The sequence below is a fragment of the Rattus norvegicus genome, chromosome 1 (assembly GCF_036323735.1).
Source record: "Rattus norvegicus strain BN/NHsdMcwi chromosome 1, GRCr8, whole genome shotgun sequence".
NCBI classification, from domain to species: Eukaryota; Metazoa; Chordata; class Mammalia; order Rodentia; family Muridae; genus Rattus; species Rattus norvegicus.
In genome coordinates this window covers 10,678,661-10,699,514 of record NC_086019.1, presented here as the reverse complement: position 1 = coordinate 10,699,514, position 20,854 = coordinate 10,678,661, and the positions used below count along the sequence as shown (strand labels likewise).

Below are 20,854 nucleotides of genomic sequence, written 5' to 3'. Positions count from 1 at the left end.
CAGGATGCTCCAATGTTAACCCATGCCATCCTTCCAACAGCCTATGGAGGGGTATGAGTTCTTTATAATCCCTAGTGCAAGGGAGATGAAACTGAGGCAGAAACCTGGGTTAAGGGCAAACAGGATAGTTCAGTGCATAAAAGTGCGCGTCATGCAAGCCTGAGGACCTGAGTTCAATCCCCACATCACTCAGTGGAAGGGGAATAATTTGGTAAATGGATACAAGAAGTGTAGTATATTGTTTGGGTCTTACATACATGGAAATGTATTTTACCTTAGGTAAATAATACTCCTATCTTCTCACATAGCATGAAACGAGGTGGGTTTTTTGTTTGTTTTTGTTTGTTTGTTTTAAATCTTCCATTTTTTGCTTTTCTTGTTTTAACTCTGGTGCCTATTATTGTGTATAAATTAGAGGCTAGGATGGTTTCTTTCTCTTCTAGGCCCAGGATTCAGGAAAAATAAATGAAACTTGTCTGAGAGTCTCAGTCATCCCAGTGTCAGGGCATGCACGAATGAATTACAAGAAAGAACCCCAAACCCTACCCAGAGACGTGCCACAACCCACGTACTCTTCACGCATTTTCCGGGCTTACAATTCATTTGGTTTTGTATACTGTGTATAGTCACTCTTTAATTAAGACACATTTCTGTTCATTTAAGCTATTCTTTTGTGTCTTTACAAATGTGACCACTGACCGTCTCCTGTATCAGGGACACCCTGGAGTGTTTCCAGCAGCCTGGCTAACATAGCCAGTAAGTAGCCTTTGTTTGTAGAGTTTACAGACCTATGGGAGAAGACAGACAGTAAATAATCCCACAAGTAGAAGTAACACAACCTCCCTGGGTAGTTCTCTGAAGACAGACGTGAACACGATGCTCTGGGGGTAGATAAGAAAGGGCTTTGGCAGACATTTGACAATCGTAGTTTGTATTCTTCTTTCTGTCTTTGACCCTGTCCAAGTTGTCAGTGATTCTGGAAAAATAGAACAAGGACTGCCAGATAGGGGACAGGGTTGACCAAATGGCATGACACAAGCTAGTCCCGGGGAATGACAACAGGGATAAGCTAACTTCAGCAGGCTAATACCTCTCAGCGTTTGAACCAACACTGAAGATTAAATGATCAAAGAAGATTAAATGATGAGTGGAATAGCTGCTACTCTCAAGAAATCTATTGCATAGTCAGTCTTTCAACTCCACCCAGTAAATGTCGAGCACTAACAGGAAGTTTGAAGTAGTTCACACAGCACAATTGAAGTGTTATTGTTTGACACCTTTTGTTATGGTTTTCGAGTAATTTATTTAGAGTGCTTTGCCCATAATATTGTTATCATTATTTATACAAACATTTTTAGAGCATGAATATAAACTGAAGAAACAATGGTAAACAGGGACACGGGAGACCTTGTTTCTCATCCGATCCGGTGTCCAGGCCGTAGTGCAGAATAACCAAAAATGATCCTTAATGTTCTCTTACTAAAAATGCTATAGCGACACCTCCCTCTTTATCCAACAAGACCGTCTTACATGCACTCATCCAGTTCACGTTGATTGTGAGCTCTCCTAGTGCATTGAGACTATAGAGGTGTGCAAAGGAGCTTTAACCTTTGGCTTGTGGAACTGAGAGTTCAACAGCAGAGAGTAAAAATTCATTTACAGGGGGCCTTAGTTTTGCTGTGTCCATTGGTCAAATTGTTCATGTCCTAGAATGCTTATAGCACGTGCCAAAACTTCTGAAGGATTTCTGTTTAAATATCACCTGTGGAGAACTATCCTGTGGCTCATTCCCACACTTTAGCTCTTTCCCTTGCTTTACTCTTTTCCACCTTTGTCACCATTTGTGTAACACTGTTGCTGGGTGTGTTTACTATTGCTGTGATCAAATACCCTGAGCAAAGTGACTTGGGGGAGAACAGGCTTCTTTGGCTCACAGTTCCAGGATAGTCCATCATTACAGAGAAGTCACAGTAGCAAGGGCTTGAGACAACAGGTTCCATTGTGTCCAGAGTTAAGAAGCAGAGAGCAGAGAGCAGAGAGGTGTGGACTAATGCATGCATGCTTGTACTGGCTTGCTCTCTCTCTCACACTCTCTCTCTCTCTCCCTCTCCATCCCCCTTCACCCTCCTCCCTCCCCCCCTCCTCCTCCCCCTCCCCCCTTCCCTTTCTCCTCTCCCCCTCCCCTGTCCCCTCTCCCCTCCCCTCTCTCCCCTCCCCTCTCCCTTCTCCCCTCTCCCCTCTCCCCTCTCCCTCCATTCTTACATATAGTTCAGGATCTCCCGTCTAGGGAATGGAGCCACCCACATTGGCTATGTCTTTCCACCTCAATTAACATAACAAGATAATGTCCCAAGCAAGCCCACAGTCCATCCAAATCTAGAAAGACTTGAGCTTGTATTTTGTTTCCTGGTGATTCTGCATTGTGTCAATCTGACAACTAAAACTATCACACCACTTTTCAATACATCATTGTTTTCTTCAGATCTGAGCCTCAAGTGTTAATATTTCATATAAAGACTGCCTTGCTTCTTGTTATATTCTATATAGAACAATTTTTATTATATAATAGATAATACTTGCTGAATGCATGAGTAAACAAGATGATCATATAAACATATAATTATAAGCCATGATAAACAGAGGAGATAGTGATAACCCTTATTTGAATTTGAAAAAATGCTAAAAGTTAAGTTGTCTAATTTTCCTTTCTGTTTTCTCCCCCCCGCTTTATATTTCAACATTCATTTCCCAAGAGTGAGTAAGTATGTATGTATGTATGTATGTGTATGTGTATGTATGTATATGTGTGTATATATGTGTGTATGTTTGTGTGTGTGTGTGTGCGTGTGTGTGTGTGTGTGTGTGTGTGTGTGTGTGTGTGTGTGTGTGTGTCTATATACTCATGGTCTTTAACACTGAACTTTCCCTGTTTGGTTTTAAGGACTCTCTGAAGTAGAGACCCGTAGCATACCCAGTAAGCTTTTGTGAGATCTCTTGTTGGCTCTTAATCCCTGTATATTCTTTGCAGTCATCTGTGATGTGTGGGCCCTTGCGTATCTTGTATGAGAGAGTTCCACTGTCCTTCCCTGTCTTCTTCGAATCTCAAGTTTTGCTCTCTAAGATTTTGTATTTATCATTAATTTTTGGAAAGCCATTGGCATTTCTTTGTCTCTTTGAGGTGCTTTCATTTCCTCTTAATTTTCATGCATATTTTCTAACATTTACTGTTTGATTGCCCCAGTAAGTAGGACCCTTGCTTTATTATACATAATCTGATCCCAGCCCTTCTCTCTCTCTCTCTTTAATGACCAACAGTGTGGGGATGTGGCAACTGCAGACTTGTCCTGTCCAATCCTTCTGGGACCTTTACTTCTCCGTGCTACCCTAATGACTACCCTAACACCCAGTCTTGCTCGTGGACCCTCCGAGCCCCTACTGGCTACATCATTCAGATAACGTTCAATGACTTCGACATTGAAGAAGCGCCCAACTGCATCTATGACTCGCTATCCCTTGATAATGGAGAGAGCCAGACAAAATTCTGCGGAGCGACTGCCAAAGGCCTGTCATTTAACTCGAGCGTGAATGAGATGCATGTGTCCTTTTCGAGTGACTTTAGTATCCAGAAGAAAGGCTTCAACGCCAGCTACATCAGAGGTATGTAAACCACAGGCAGAGCCAACCTTCTGCTTCCATTTAAGATGTGCTGCAGTAAACAGCAGGGCTGGAGGACAGAATTATGCTATTTTATGTGAATGGTCAGGATCTGGATTTAAGGGTGAGGATCTATTAATAGTTTCTGAGAATCCTCACTACCAAACTAGGACTACTTTATCCAAATCCTGGTTTCTTCAGAACTGAATTCTAGACTGTCTGTCTTCATAACATTTACTTTATTTTATTTTCATATCTGTTTTCTTCTAATATTTCTAATATTCTTTTTTTTTTTTTTTTGGCTGAGGTCTTAATTTGTAGCTGTGACTGGTCTAGAACCTGCTAAGTAGTTCAGGTCAACCTTGAACTCACAGAGATCTGATTGCCTTTGCCTTCCAAACATGTCACTTGACCACCTCTGCTTAGTCCACTGGCAATAATGAAACTCTGTAATTCTAATATCAACTCAGTATTAATTGTATCTATTTAGGAATTATTTTATTTTGAACATATGCCTGCTTCCCTTAAAATAAACTCATTAGAGGACAAACAGAAAATTAGTGTGGGAGGAAAAAGGTGGAGTATAGAAATTCTGAATGAATGAGATTTGCCTGGAAATATTTGAGAAAGTGAAAGGTAAATATTAGTGAAAACTAAAGCTGGTTAGTGTTCAGAAAGTATTTAAGGAGTAGCATATTTTTAAAATCCACAATATGCAAATTAGAGCACTATGAAACTAGCCCTTTGTTACTTTGGTAATTTTGTTTCTTAATTTTTAATGTTTGTGTAGAGAAGTAAAAAAAAAATGCCAACATGGTTGTCACTGGGTGGGATTGCCTATTGTTATTTTTGGTGTAAGACCATTGGCAAAAGGTAGGTGTTAGAGGCTAGGGAGAAAAGGGGATAACAACAGCTCACAGATTAAGCAAAAAGTTAGTGGGAAGAAAGTTGCAGAGTTCTGAGAGACGCTTGACACTTTGCATCTCGGCTCATGTTCTAGAATTATGTCTTCATGCTTTCTCCTAGTTGCTGTGTCCTTGAGGAATCAAAAGGTCATTTTGCCCCAGACCTTAGATGCCTACCAGGTATCAGTTGCAAAAAGCATCTCCATTCCAGAGCTCAAAGCTTTCACACTCTGCTTTGAAGCCTCCAAAGTTGGCAATGAAGACGACGACTGGACAGCTTTCTCCTACTCAGACAAGTCCCTGACACAGCTGCTCAGTCTTGAAAAGGCCAACAATGGCTACTTCCTGTCCATTTCTGGCGCAAGATGCTTGTTGAACAACGCATTACCGGTGAAGGAAAAAGAGGACATCTTCACAGGAAACTTTGAGCAGCTCTGTCTTGTGTGGAACAATTCTTGGGGCTCCGTTGGTATAAATTTCAAAAAGAACTATGAAACTATTCCATGTGACCTCACCATCGGTACTGTCGTACCAGGGGACGGAACATTGCTCTTGGGCTCTGATAGAGATGAGATCGCCTCTCTAAAGGGTAGCGTCTATAACTTCCGACTTTGGAATTTTACCATGGATCCGAAATCCCTGTCCAACCTCAGCTGTAGTATGTCCGGGAATGTCATAGACTGGCACAATGACTTTTGGAGCATCTCAACCCAGGCACTGAAAGCTGAGAACAACTTGAGCTGTGGTAAGACTTAATGTTATTCGTGGTCTTAGCGTTGCTTGGTGAAAATGCTTGTCACTAAAAAATCAGATATGCTGGGCCAGAGACTTGGCTCAGCTGCTAAAGGTTAGGCTTACAACCAAAAATATAAGAAATATATATGCAAAAAATGAAAAAATAGATTACATATGCATGTGAATATGTAGAATGATCACAAGGAGCTCCTTTTTATTGAATAGTTTATGTATTTACATTTCAAATATTATCCCCTTTGCCAGTTCCCCCTTCTCCCATCCCCCTCCCCCTGCTTCTATGAGGATTCTCCCTCTCCCACCAATGCACTCCCACCTCAACCTCTTTTAGCTTCAGAAAACCTTACCAGTTCAACTCTTCATAGCATGCGTTTGATGATGAACTCCACTTAGTGAAAGTGGGTTTGCCATTTTGAGGAATTCCCCAGGTCTGGTTATCTCTGACGAAACAGTCAAAATGATTAAATGGCAGATGTAACCCCTGGCACTAGACTTGAACCACAAGAAACTGTTAAATAAGTGGTAACTTTTACTCATCAAAATGCTGCCTTAATATATTGAAAATAAGGTCCTAAATAGAATTTCAGTTGCATTACCTAAATAAACAGTCACTGTGCAGGACAGTGTTTATTCAAATATCCAGCTTTCTATTTTATGGAAATTTTGTATTAATCTAGAATTACGAATCTTTTCATTGACCTTTTATCACTCTTTACTTGGCAGCAAACAGTAGTGGTACATTTCAAACACTCTTCTCTCCCAGTTGTTTTTAGGAGACTTCAACTGTGGCAACATTGGAAATAGCTAAATGCAAATTACTTAGGAAAATTATTATGTGTAACACAAAGCATATTGAAGTAGACTTCAGTATTCTTTATATCATAAAAGTCAATTCTAGAAATCATGTTTTGTTATAGGACTGATTTAAGCACCCACAAAAAATGTTTCTGTTATCAATTTAAGACGTCGTAACATGAGTTCTCAGATGCTAGTGACATATATTTTAGTTAAAGAGTGGAGCCTGCAACTCGAAAGAATTTGTATGTGACATTGGAGAAAAATCCTCTAGGCCAGGGTTTGGCAAAGTGGGAGGGCTTGTGGCAGACAACTTGCTTTATAAATAAATTTTATAGGAAGATGAGGTCCATAGATTTATATACAGTAAGTAGCTGGGATTATACCAACAGTGCCAAATTGTCTGATAGTGACAGATGTACCATGGTCCACCATCTTAAAGTAAAAATCAATTCTGAAGTCCCGCCGTCCTAAAATGTTTATTTTCAATCTTCATGAGTAAAAACATGAGCCTGTAAACTAGCAGAGAATCCTAACACTGGCTGAAACTCACACTTGGAACAACAGTGGGAAAGATACTCCAGAGGTCGTGAAGCCCTTAGAGCTGGGAGGTGGAGGTAGACTGACATATGTTCTCCACCCGCATTTCTTACACATTATGCTACTCAATGGTGACTCTGTTTCCAAAGCTCAAAAATTAGATTCCACATAAAATGAATTATTTGGTTTTCTTGGCAAACACAAATGCCTGGCTAGAATTTCCGCATGGATAACACAGCTACAGCAAAGTGGTGGCTATTCCCTTTGAAGAGGTTTTAGAGCTCACCTCAGCCTGCATCACGCTGTAACCCCAGCCCCACACCCCTGTTGGCTTTTTCCTCATTAGGCTCTCCTTCTGACCCTGGTTGGCATTTAAGCTGGAAGATCTCTCTTGAGACCACCCTTTTTGCTTTCAATAGTGAGTGAGGAGGAAGCATATAATTGATCAGTTGTTGAGTGGCTAGTTCGCTAACACACACATGACCAATTTATCCCTGGCAGTCTCACCTTCGAAAGTACTATTTTCATTGAGAAAACTGCATGTATTTATGCTGTATGATACAATGTTTCTCTATATAAGTTGTGAAATGGCTAATTCAAGCTCCTACATCCTCCTTAGTCAAGTATTTATAGTGAAAAGATTTTCAATCTTTATCAATTCCCTTTTAGTGTTTTTGCATTCGGGGAAAGGGACACATCGACTGGTTATGTTGTTAGCTCTTTCTGAGCAAATTCAGGCACATACTACATCATTCTCAACTGTAGCTGTTACGCAGTATAACAGATCCTCTAAACTCATTACTCCTAGAATTGTACCCTTTGGTTGACAACCTCAGTCACTTTGACCCACCTTCTGCCCTTGAGGCTTTGTGAATCACAGTTCTACTTATTTCCATGATTTTAACTTCTTTGGGATTCCACGCATAGGTGAGATCATGCATTCCTTCTATTTTCTTAAGTACCGCCCCTGAGGTTCCCATCCTAAAGCCTGAAGATTACTGGAATGTATCAGATGACTGCGCACACTCACTTAGTCATCCGTAAGTCCACAAAACGATGTCATCATAAGACAGCACACTCTTACAGGCTCTACGCATTCGATTCTCTTTAACCTTACAGCTGTCGTCTTCACCATAGTCCATGGTGGCGACACCACTCCCAACCCCCAACTGCGTGCACTCAGATGTCTTGCTGTGCCTGTCAGGAGGATTGGTGGGAGAAGGAAATTCCTGCTGCTTAATCATCTGCCTGGGGCTGAAGAACCGAAGTCACTTATTAACTGACAGGAAATACCTGTACCAGATTGTATCTTGGCCTTGTTGGTTAAGCAGAACTCCAATAATCAAGAAAAATAAAGGCTGTTCTGTTAACATTTTAACCTTCTCCCCCCCCCAGAAAATATTGTGATTTCTGTTCAGAGTCATCATAATTCCCCCAAGCTCTCAGCAAGCAGAGTAACCAATGGGAAAGTGCAATCTCATTCCTTACATACCAGAAGACTGGCAAAGTCTGCCAAGTATTGACTATTCTAGTACCCACTTGTGGTAGAAAATGAATATGTTTTCCATCTGTGTATGCCTGGATAATTTACAAAAAAGAGAAAGTAAGGGGAAAGACAGAACAGATCACATTGAGTATATGAGTATGCCGTCACAAGTCACACATTAAACATAAGACTAATGTCATCAATAACTCTTTCAATAATTTTATAACCGTGTTGGTTTGCTCTCCTACATTTTTCTAAGTATTTTGGGACTATCTCTGAATTAAAAAAATTTTTAAGCTGGTTTGTCGCGTCGTTTTAAAAATCACAGTCGGGGTTGGGGATTTAGCTCAGTGGTAGAGCGCTTGCCTAGGAAGCGCAAGGCCCTGGGTTCGATCCCCAGCTCCGAAAAAAAAAAAAAAAAAGAACAAAAAAAAAAAAAATCACAGTCAATCTTGTCTGCCCTTTTCCGATACAAACGTTGTATTATCGATAGTTCTTTTTAAACCTTAGAGCATCTTTAATTTTCGTCTAGAACAGTTTTCAAACATACCCGGTTTTATGACCTTTGGGAACAGGTCATTTCCTTCTCTGAGCTTTTAATTGTAGGTACACGTATCTGCCGTGCTATGATTACAGTTTAGACAGTGGCGACTGCCCTTCATGTTTCACAAAGAACAGACAGTTCTTTGGTTTTATTTATTCAACTGATTGCCGCTCTTTCCTGAGGAGTGGTATAGTAGAACTCAATGAACAGTGTAAGTTCAAGCAAATTACATGTATTTATTCAGCATTGCTTAAGCACTTCCCTGACTTTGTCCCTGTGGATGTAGAGATAAGACACAGTTGTAAGTAATCAACTTTGTCACTACTCTTTTTCTAGAAATGTATGGATTTTTTTCCAGTGGACTTTAAATTTCATCTCTAAATTCCCACTCCTGGTCACCAACTCTCCAATTCCCCTGCTTTCATGGTTACCCAAACAATAAATTTTAGTCCTGACTTTCACAATTCTAAAATTCAATTACTGGTACTTAGTTTCATACATAACCAATTACCAAGTTCACTGTTGCTAGATTTTTAGATAATTTTAAACTGAAATTATAATCGCTTTATCATGACAAGCAAATTATTCTTTGAGGATGCTCAAACTTATGAAGAACCTAGGTGCTCTTCATAAATAATGGTATATACAAAATTACAATAAAACTGTTGCAAAATAGGACTGGAGGAGATGACAAAGTACCTGAGTTTGGATCTTGGAACCCACCTAAAAAGACTATACCTGTAATCTCAACAGCAAAAAGGCAGGGAAGGGGTCTCTGTGGCACACTAACTAGGCTGTGTAATGGAATCATTGAGCTCTAGGTCGAATAAGAGATTGTGCATCAAAAGATAGGATAGAGAACGATTGCCTGCCATCAATTTCTGGGCCTCCACCTACATGTACATATTCATACACATGTAGATGTAGTCATACAAACATACATATAGATATATATATACACACATATACACATACATCATAAAAAAGAAAAATGTAAAATATGAATCATAAAATAATCTTATATTTATGAAATTTATGAAAAATATAAAATTACAAAAGATGAATTATAAAATTGATCTTTTACTCAGAGGCAAGATCCCTAACTGGTGCTGCTCTGAAATTCCCTGGGTTCCAATGATAATCTTGGTATGATCCTCCTGTTTCCACCTCCCAAGTCTAGGATGCGTGCAACAATGCCAGTCCAATGTAGTGGGACTGAAACACAAGATTTCATGGTTCTAGGCAGGCACTCTACCTACTGAGCTGTATCCCCAGTCCTAACTCCCCGTTTTCAAGAGTTCTTTTCTTTCACGCATAAAATGTGACTCTAACTTTTTCTGTTAGCTAATAAGCTTTGAGTACCTTTGAGTAGACTCAGAAGGCAGAGAACGAACACACAGAGATGACTTAAGCACCAACTGATGACTGATAGGCCATTAACCCAAGGAAGAGTTTGTCTCATCTTTCACAGTCTCCCAGTTGTAACTCCATAAGCCTAGAAAGCTGAGCAGTGAAAGTACATCACTGTGAGCATCAAGTGAAAGTCGTGTGTGTTCTGGGCATATTTCCTTATTTATTGGAGGTGGTGTCTTGCTATGTTCACCAGAATAGACTTGAATTCTTGGGCTCAAGTGCTCCTCCTGCTTCAACCTCCCGGGTTGGTGAGCACTGGTGATGGACAATGACATTTCAACATACCCCAACAGTATTTTATGTATCTGTTTATGTAGTCCCACATGTTTATAATGCACGAGTGTAATTTCCTTCTAATTAAATTAGGTCATTTTTTTTGTATCCCAGTTTCACTTAAAATAATTACGATGTAATTTCTATTGCTCCAGGAGACCATAATACAATGGTATCTATTCAGTATTTATACAATGCTAGCAATTCGATAAACTTGGCCTTCCTCTAGAGAGAACAACTAATTAAAATATTCAGAAGTGAATGTTTACAGTCTTAGCGGAAAGGAAGCCCCAGATTGAAATGTATACAATGAAGCTGATAAAATGGTCAAGATCTTGTTTTAAATCATAGCTCCTCTGACATTTTCCCTTATTGCCACCTCTGAGCTCTTAGTTAGATATACTGCAGTGGACATGTAGTTAGCTTAAGAACTCCTTTCCCACAACCTTGTCCCTTATCTCTCTTTTGTCTTGGAGAGATACTGTATCAGTACCAGAAGCCGCTAAGGAGCCCTGGACTGCCAGCATTGTGTGTAATCTGAGAACTACAGGAATCTCATCCAAGGGTCTCCAGAGTGTTCTGTTACCAAGCTGAGATTTCTCTAGTCACATGAGTCTGACAGGCTTGCTACTTTTCTAGAAGTCCCTTCTAAAACATGAATGAAGGCCCGTAGAAGTGAGGTCCTGGAAAAAGTGGGCATGCACGAAGGGCAACAAGCTCCCAAGATAAGGTTCTCCCTCTCTCGCACCTCCCTCCACATCACCACATCACACGTCTTTCCCAGGGTACATGCTGGCTTGGGTTTTCAATCTTCATGACTCCCCTTCCCTATCTCTCCTTCCTTGCACAGGCTTCCTCTGTGGTATTAACTCTCCAAAACCCCACAGCCTGAGGGTCATGGTTCCCACGAGACTGACACTAATTCCTGTGCCGCAGAGTTAAAGGTCTTTTCAGTCTTTATCACTTCAGCCTTTCAGTTCCACTGATTGTTACCACACCCTCCATTCAACTTTCTTAAATTCTGTGAAGCCACCTTGACCAGGAGCTGTTTTTATCTCCCCAGATCGATGCCCTGAAAACTAAAATACAGCCATAGCTGAAATCTGATTCTATTCTTTTCTCAAACCCATACTCCAGTGAATGCAAACCTTTCAGTGTCTTTTGTTGAGTGATCTTAGAGAAATAGCTTCTCATGTGAACACTCTAGACGTGTGTTCTTTGTCTAGAAGGCAAATGATTTCCCTTGCCAGACACAACAGAAGATAATTTCCCTCTCACTATTTCCTTTCTCCACTTATGAGGTCATCACGCCCAGTTTCTCAAGTTGGAAAGCAGCAAATTACTCTTCCCTTTCTCTTCCTTTTTCCAATTAGTCACTGACTCTTACACAATCTGTCTTCACATTTCATGTGTCCATTTCTTTCAGTTTCTTTTCTTGATACAATGTCAAGCCTGAATGATTAATATTCTTTTGCCTTCTTGTACCCTGCCCACCCATCAAAAACTGTTGTTTTCCAAATTATAGTCTATGGTGTCACCACGAGCCCTTTAATTTATTCCAATTGCTTAAAAAAAAGAGGTCAGACATGTAGCTGTCATTCATAATGCATTGAGTAATTGATGGAGTGAAACTTAGGCATGCATCACTACTGTGTATAGGATTCAGCATTGGGAGAAAGACTTGGTCCTGCTGCTGTGCTGTAGACGACTGCCTTCTATGCTGTTGTAGGCTGCACCAGCATACGTCTTCTTATGCCTACACTCTTCTGTAATTATTCTCCTACAGTCGTGCCAAGTGTGGGCATTCTCAAACCTCTTCAATGCCTCACAGGCACATGTTTCAGAAATCCTATCAGGTGCCTCGGTGCTCTGTCAACCTCAGTACCCATGTGCGGATTTCCTGCTCACTCTTCTCACCTAGCGTCTGTCCTGGCTCCCAGAGGGCCACGACCAGCACTGAAGGTCTTCCCTAGGCACTTGGGCATAGAGTAAGGCCAGCTTGTACTGGTGCCGCTCTGACAGTAGACGTGGCAGTAGGAATTTTTTTTCTGCCAGCCACAACTCAGAAGCTGGAGATGCAGTGTCTGTATTTGTCGCAAGAACCTATCAAGTAGCTTCTTACCAGCAAATGTCACACGATAGACCTGCCTGTAGGGCTGACCTTTTCTGATGTGTCACCATCCTTTCCATGAGCTTGAGACATCTGAGAAAGAGGAAACTATACCTTCCTGGATGCCGTTAAACTGTTGAGATGTTTTCTGCTTGTTTATCTACCACTTACCTAATTAGACATGTGTGAGCTCATACACCTGCTCTGTCTGCTTATATGTCTGCTTCATATCTTGTTCCCATGGGAAAGTTGGGCACATGTTTAAACATTAGAATGAATTCACCGCTACACTAATGTGTGTGCATGTGTGTGTGTGTGTGTGTGTGTGTGTGTGTGTGTATTTAATTCTTACATCTTTATTCAAGTGCCATATTATTTTCAGTACGTTTAGCCCATAATCAGCACAGGACAATTTAATGCAACCAAGAGCACCTAATATTTCTATCAGAAAAAATCAGCTCAGTGTCTATTTCCCATTGAAGAGGAATCAGAGAAAGCTTGAAGTCGAACGAAACAGGACTGACTTGAAATCTCAGGAAGATACTTCTGGAATTGTAGAGTTTGCACAATTGTGTTTACATGGGAAAAAATCGGCATTTTATGAGAAGTTCACATTATCCAAGTTCTGCTTTGAAATATACCCTCAAGGTTCATATTATTCTATTTACATGAATTGCCACCCGAGACTCATAGTTCATTATTTAGAAAAAAATCCCCCAAATTTTCAAATAAACTTTAAGGGACAATCACACTTCTTTAAGTCCTGTGCATATGGCTGAAATATTGAGCTCAAGGGTTTGAGGGCAATTTGAATTCTTCAATTTTTGCATTTGAGGAAAGAAAGACATAGTCACCTTAGAAGACGTTTTCCTGTGGGAGTTGATTCTCCGGAGGCTGTTTCTTCTGCTTTACCAACATGACTGATAATATTTACCTTTTGGAGTATATCAGCAAATCCCAAGTTAAATTTGCACGTGCTTCTATGTTGATCAAGGTTCCTACCTGATCCCGCTTCCTGCAGCAGAGCTGACGAACTGTTCTGATCTGGGGACCCTCTGTCAAGGTAGGGAGCTGACGTCATCTTCCCAAACCTTTTCACATTCTTAACTCTTGCTGTCTGGAAAGTTGTTGTTGTCACTGCTGTAGATGTTATCTTAATTTTCACCTGAAAAAAAAAACCCAGAATTTCTGGATGTGTTTTGGCTGTGTGGGTACACAGTATCAGTATGCACAAATAGTGTGCTCTCGGGACTTATTAGCCATATTGGCCCCATTTTCATAAAGCTCAGGTTTTCTAAATGTGAGTGGTTACACGGTGCTCAACAACAGTTAATTTCATCTCCCTCCGTGTTTCTTCTCAAGATTATCATATGCATCTTGGTATAAGCAATACTCATATTCATAAATTGTGGGAAATGCATATTGAATATTTAGATAAGATTTGAATATGAGGCCATGAGGCACATTATGTTATATTATATATCTTAAATCTTAAGATCGGTATGGTTACAGTAGGTTAATGTTAATAATAAGGGTGCCAATTATTTTGATCCTTAATGACTATATTTTGAATAAAAATTTTTATACTAATTAGTTGCATGCTAATAACAAAGAGTTACACATGTATGTGTAACATATGACATAAAACAATAATATGCATGTGTTGCCATAAATATGTCATTTTGCCATCTAATATTTTGTGACCCATTTTCATCCGTCGTCATGTTACATGTTACATGCCTGCATAAAATGTAGCATCTTCTGTGTTCCCCATGAGACTCATGGGAATGCCTTTTCATGAATGGTGACTTGATTAAGAGGATCACAGCACAAAGATGACAGATTAGAAGTGAGATCAAGCATGACAGAGTAAGGAGGAGACTCACTATTTTTAGACTTTCCTTCTAAGATACATGAATAATATTACCAATCAATTCTCCATGAGGATTGAGTGTTTTTTCTTTCCATGAACTTTGTGCAATTATGAAGTAGTTGTATAGACTTTGATGGGAAGGCTTCAAAAACTCATTAATTTGTTTCTTATTCTTTAAATACAAGTATCTAACCTGAAACTCAGCTTTTTCTTGTTTTATGCCTTGTTTTCTCCTTGATGAATAAAAGCGTTTTAACAGTACATGTACATTATGATGAACACAATTTTTCACAATTAACAAAACCATCAAAGTGATTTCCAATCTTAGATTTTTATTGTTGAATGGAAATTATTTTGCCAGACGAGATGGCTTATGCCTTTGTTCCCAGCACTCCAGAGGTAGAGCCAGGAAGATTTCTGTGAGTTCAAGGCCAGCCTGCTCTACAAAGTGAGTTTCAGGACAGCCAGGGCTGCTACACTGAAAATCCTGTCTCAAAAAAACAAAACAAAACAAACCAACAAACAAACAAAAATAAAAGAAAGGAAAGAAAATTATTGTAGCCTACATACATTTTACATCAAGGAGTTCAACTTTTTCTCTGGTGCCTTTAGAAAATAATTTTCTGTATTTTCTTTATTATTTTATACTTATGTAATATTTAATAAAAAGATATAAGGTCATTATACTCATAACTGTCCTCCAACACAAATGCACCTAGAAGATTAACTGAAGGACAGTTATGGGCTTGGCTAATTTTATTTTTTACAGAGACATGGCTTTCTTGTTTGGGCCTTTTAGATGCACAGCTCTAACACAAGACTTAGAAAATGCCTCCCTTTTAAGGTCTGTCCTTATGGAATATGTCCCATCTATCAGTGTTTTTAGTTTAGCCCCCTGCCCGACACACACACACACACACACACACACACACACACACCCCATACCACACACATACACACACCACACACATAAACACACAACACACACACAACACACACATATACACACACATACACACAACACACACAACACACAAATACATACATACCACACACATACACACACACCACACAATACACACAACACACACAACACACACATACACAAACAACACACACACATACGTACAACACACACATACACACACATACATACACCACATAGACATAAACACACACACACATACACACAACACACACATACACATACACCACACACGTACATACACAGACACACCACATACCCAGACACAAAACACACACACATACACGCACAGACACACACATACACACACAGACACACACATACACATACAGACACACCACACACACAGACACACACACACACACACACACACACACACACACACACACACACACAGGCTCCACTATTTTTAAAGCAGCCTTATTTGTAATAGCCAGATGCTGGAAACAGTCCTTTTTCCTTTTGATTGATTTTATTTTGGTATTTTATTTCTTTAGTCTTTTTATATCAGTACAGGCTGACTCAGTAAACTTCTAAGGTTAATCTATGCAGATTGCCTGCTTTTAACCTTCTTCAGTCTATGGGTCCTAGTTCTTGGAATGAGATCTTTCCCATGTGTTACCAGCCTGTGGATAACAGAAGCGGGTGTAGAGTGCTCTGTGTTTCTCCATTTCCTGAGTGCCGGCTCTAGACCTGTGCACACTGTAACAGCCAAGCCATGCAAACTGATTCTTCATGTACCCTTGAAAGCCTTGCCTCCCTTTTTTGCATTGTAAGCTTTTAGTCTATTGTATTAGTAGCATGAATTTTTTTCAACTCTCCTATGCATTTTCATAAGCGAGCCGTAGATTGCTTATCCATATTAACTGTTTTATGCTCCTTGTAAAATTGCATCTCTCTCATGTTTATTACCAGCTACTGTAAGCCCTCCTACTCCTCCATCACCCATTGTCACCACTAATATCCCTGTTACTAACAGAATCCGTAAACAAAAGAATGGTAAGATTCATTGGGTAAGATACTATGTGTAGTGTGTCTGGAGTATGTAAACTTGTATTCTGAGAGTGGGAATGTAGAATGTTCCAGCAAACCTTGGTTTTTTTGTGCATTGAAAACAAGGAAAACAACCATCATCTCTGGTCCCAACTGAACCAATAGCTCTGAGGACTTCTTCACTTTGAAATTAAAAACTGGGTAATGGTGGTGGTGCACGCCTTTAATTCCAAGACTTGGGAGCAGAAGCAGGCAGATCTCTGTGAGTTTGAAGCTAGCCTGGTCTACAGAGAGAGTTCCAGGACAGCCAGGGGTACATAGAGAAACCCTGTCTCAAAACCAGCCCCAAACCCCCTCCAAAAAAGGAAAAGAAAAAGTCATTTAATTAAAAGGGATCAATTTTCATTTTAATATATCTGAGAGAAAAAGGAAGCCTCTTCGTTATACGGGGTTTCTGTCAAATTAAGAAACCGTTTGCTTGAGAAATGGGATCCCTCTGGGTACCCCAAAGGGCAGCAGGCTGGACAGTACCAAGGGCACCACCTGAGGAAACAGGTTTTAAAAGGATGTGATTTTGAAAAGGATGTGATGTGTGGGAGACCTGCTTCTTGGCATTTAATTTTTCGTGGAAGTCAGATTTGTTCTCAAACACTTGCAACATTTACATCAGTGGCCGTGCAACAGGTCGCACCGTTCAACCACTTCGTGATGAACACCGGTTAGCATGTTATTTTCAGTTAGTCATCAAGCAAGCGGGGGTTTGGTGGTGGTGGCGGTGGTGGTGGTGGTGGTAGTGGTGGCGGTGGTGGTGGTGATGGTGGTGGTGGTGGTGGCGGCGGCCGCGGCGGCGGCGGCGGCGGCGGCGGTGAAGGTGGTGGTGGTGGTGGTGGTGGTGGTGGTGGTGGTGGTGGTGGCGGTGGTGGTGGTGGTGGTGGTGGTGGCGGTGATGGTGGTGGTGGTGGTGGCGGTGGTGGTGGTGGTGGTGGTGGTGGTGGCGGTGGTGGTTTTTTGTTTTTGTTTCTGTCTTTGTTTTTGTTTTGTGCTATTTTTTGGCAGAGGAAGCTTAACTCCAGGGTCATTAGACAAGTGCCTGCCTCTGAGCTCCACCACTTGGAGCCCCAACATTTGAAAGGCAAAATTTCAATCGATTTCCAGCATTTACGGCCTTTTCTCTCCATTTGTATTTTTCTCTTGGTGCTAATCATACTATTCAAATGCGACTGTTACGTCTTTTGAGAAACTGTTGGACGAAAAGCCCAATGTCTTTATAATCCTGCTGCACATAAGGATCACATACATGTGCAATTTGAAGTTAGTGGTTTCAGCTTCTTGTGACACAAATCCAAATTCCAGTCAAGAGACTGCCCCCAGTGCCTTCAACACAGGAATGTTCTCAAATATGAGAAGCGACGGAGTTTTATAAAACCCAGTCCTTTAGCGTGTAAAGTCAAAATATTTATAATATGTCGCCAGGGTTCCGAAACCAAGGGAAAATAAAATAATTCTACACAGTTCACTTCTATTTTCCCCTTAACTGCTTCAGGGGTTCCATCCACTTCCTCTGTAAGGACATTTAGATTGGAAGTATGGAATGGTTTACATGTAACATAGATATAAATTTCAATAGGGTTATAAAGACATCGAATCAAGGAAGTGTTTATGGTTATTCTGCCGGCTACACCACAGAGATTTAGCACCACCTCCCCAAGCAGGCAGTAACAGCAGCTGCACTTTCCAGAGCATATTTCACATGGACTCCTGCCAGCAGATGGGAATATTATAATTCTAACTAAGTATTTCCCTCTTTGTATGAACACACAAAGAGCCTCTGTGGCGTTCTCCCTCCAGAACTGATACATCCTTTGCTGCCCCGAGAACGTTGACATGACTGCTTCAGAGCCCTTGACTTGGTGGATGGGAGCTGTATTCATCCGATCGTACAGTTTCTGACACTCTTGAAGAGAGCCTTGTTCAGGCCGCCCCTCTCTGCGTCATAACCTTCACTAGAGTTTCAACAAAGCAGGCAAATATTAGAGTCACTTAGCATGGCTTACAGTGACCACATTCGTAAAGAAGAATCTAATTTGGATGACAGTCGTGGTTAACGTATAATTTTAACAGTTAAAATATTCAGTGTGGTGGAAACAGGTTCAATATTTTGGGCTCCAAATATTGTTTTTGCCATCTTAGCAATTTTAATCATATACTTGAACCATGTGTCTCTTTTACATCAGCCACACATTCTTTTATCTGTATTTAGATGAAATTTCACTATTCTATAATGATGCTCTCACTACAAAAGTGAAAACTTAACGTAAGTTCAGGCCCACAGTGTTTCACAACCACCTTTCATATTCTTCTGCACTTCGGGGTCTTACAACCTGGCCCCTTCACTAGCTTTTCCAAAAAAAGAGAGAGAAGTAACCAAGTATTCCAGACAAAACGACATCCACATAAATTTTCCCTCTGTTCTAATTTAAAATAATTGAGAAGAGATTATTTTTTCCTCTGTAAATAAATCACATTTATGTCATGTCCCAGACCCTTTAATGTCATTCACATATTATCAACATTTTTTTTATCCTTTGAGAAACCATTACAGTAAACATTCTCAGGCTATCATCTGATATATAAGAAAATCATATTTTTCCATGACTGGAAAGATTGAGATAACTGTCAAATCTCTACCCTGTCCAGCCCTTTTAATTCTGAGCTCTCAGAATTTGACTGAGTTCATCAATAATAATCTACCAGTGGGGAGGGAGGGGAGAGAGAGAGAGAGACAGAGAGAGAGAGAGAGAGAGAGAGAGAGAGAGAGAGCACTAGACCACTTGATAATCAAATAGTCTACCTCACTATGCCAACCAAATCACTTCTAATCCTCCTGTCCCTATTTTCTTTACAAAGCCCATTTCACCATTTTAAATAGAAATTCCATCCAATACCTAATATTATATACAAAGAGAGTTTAGGCAAATTTTTATAGATAGTCTAGGCATTTCCACAAACAATGAATCTTTGCCCAATCTCCTTGACCTTCTCCCCAGATGATGCTGGGATGCTGATTAGTTCCAAATGATGCTGTCTGTGCTTTGAACCAAAACCAATCCAACCGAACAGAGAATGTCTGTGCTGTACGCACAAGCAAACCAGCCAGAGAGCTATTTCCACCTGTTCTCACTACTGTTCTGAAAATCCAGTTCACAAGTGCCAATTGCACTGTTCTTCCCAGTTCCTCACATGTGTTCAGTGAGTCAAATAACAAGTTCACTTACAGGACACTTGTGGGGGTCCACCAGTCACTGTAGGTTGGCATGCCAGACGCCTTAAGGCTCTGCAGATTGCACCTGTCACATAAATGCAACTTCATAATTGCTTACTGGCCAGTTTGGAAGAACAATGTGAAATCTAAAATAACATTTGAGTTGAATTTCAGCCCTGCCTTTCAAACAAATATATTTAAGCTCATCATTTCAATCCCGTATGTTGTAACTTTATGGGTAATAAATATTCCTCAAGAAACCTGGACGGTGGCGAGGAGAGAGACCTACAGTGGAGAGTACTACTTTAATACAGTATCTGCAGTAGCTCTTTGAAGTTTTATGTGTCTAGAAGAGTTACTGACTGGAAAGGTGATAGATATATGCCTATTTAGTCTGCTTCTTCCCTTAAAAAAGTCTATCAGAGGCTCTTCTGGTCTATACGCCATCGTTAGAACAATACACACACCGTTTGAAGTCATGTACAGTTGGCGTTCATATTAGAATATCACGCCAGTGTTTTCTATCTGTAGGCAACGACTTGCTGCTCTGAAAGCATCAGGGGCCTGTTTGTGTTTCTTAATGGCATTCCCCCCCCCCCCAGTAACAATGTTTAAACAAATTCATTTTTAACAAAACCCTCCCTGTCACCAGACGGCCAGTAGACACTCAAGTTCTTTGGTTATTATGGTTGTACATAGTTACCCATTGAATACATAACTCAAAACATTTTAAATAAGTACCAAATAAGCCCCACTAAGTTTTTAGCTAACTTTCTAATACCGAGGTTTCCAAGCAGAGACTCCTTGGTAATTGTTCATAGCACAAGAGAATCTGTAATACAGATGGTAGTTAATTTGTGCTATTAATCTATCCATATCTCTCACAAGCAACACTAAAAAGCACTAAGGTTATCGGATGCTGAGTGTTACATTTTATGAAATCAGTGAACTGAAAAACAGTGGAGCAGGGAACGTTTAAAATAGAAAGTGACTGGGCTAAATATTTGAATGCTTCCGTAAATGTTCAGAAATGCCAGTGGTTAAAATATTGACATTTTTACTGTTCTGAAATCTTCTCAATGTAAGAGAAAAATAATTACTTATATTTAGTACTCCATCTAGTGGTAGCTCGTGGATAATCTTCAGGGATCTGCCACTGTTTCTAGACTACCCCTTGGATACTGGCACAGTTGGACTTCTGCAGCTCGAATATCCTCAAAGGCACTTACCAGGCCCCTGATTTGATGAGATGAGACCTAAGGTATAGG

The 20,854-nt window shown here is 40.3% G+C and overlaps 1 protein-coding gene across 6 annotated transcripts in view; it reads left to right on the top strand.

Moving 5' to 3' along the window:
• Positions 1-20,854, top strand: part of Adgrg6 (adhesion G protein-coupled receptor G6) — a 141,682-nt gene that overhangs the window by 75,171 nt on the left and 45,657 nt on the right. For 4 of the 6 annotated variants that reach the window (XM_063261282.1, XM_218313.11, XM_017589821.3 and 1 more), the window contains 4 exons: positions 3,316-3,657; positions 4,681-5,304; positions 13,468-13,536; positions 16,247-16,330. In XM_063261282.1, the coding sequence (XP_063117352.1) occupies positions 3,316-3,657; positions 4,681-5,304; positions 13,468-13,536; positions 16,247-16,330 (1,119 nt within the window). Of the gene's footprint in view, positions 1-3,315; positions 3,658-4,680; positions 5,305-13,467; positions 13,537-16,246; positions 16,331-17,355; positions 20,848-20,854 lie in introns of those variants that run through there. The other 2 variants (NM_001427850.1, XM_039098598.2) reach the window with 2 other exon arrangements.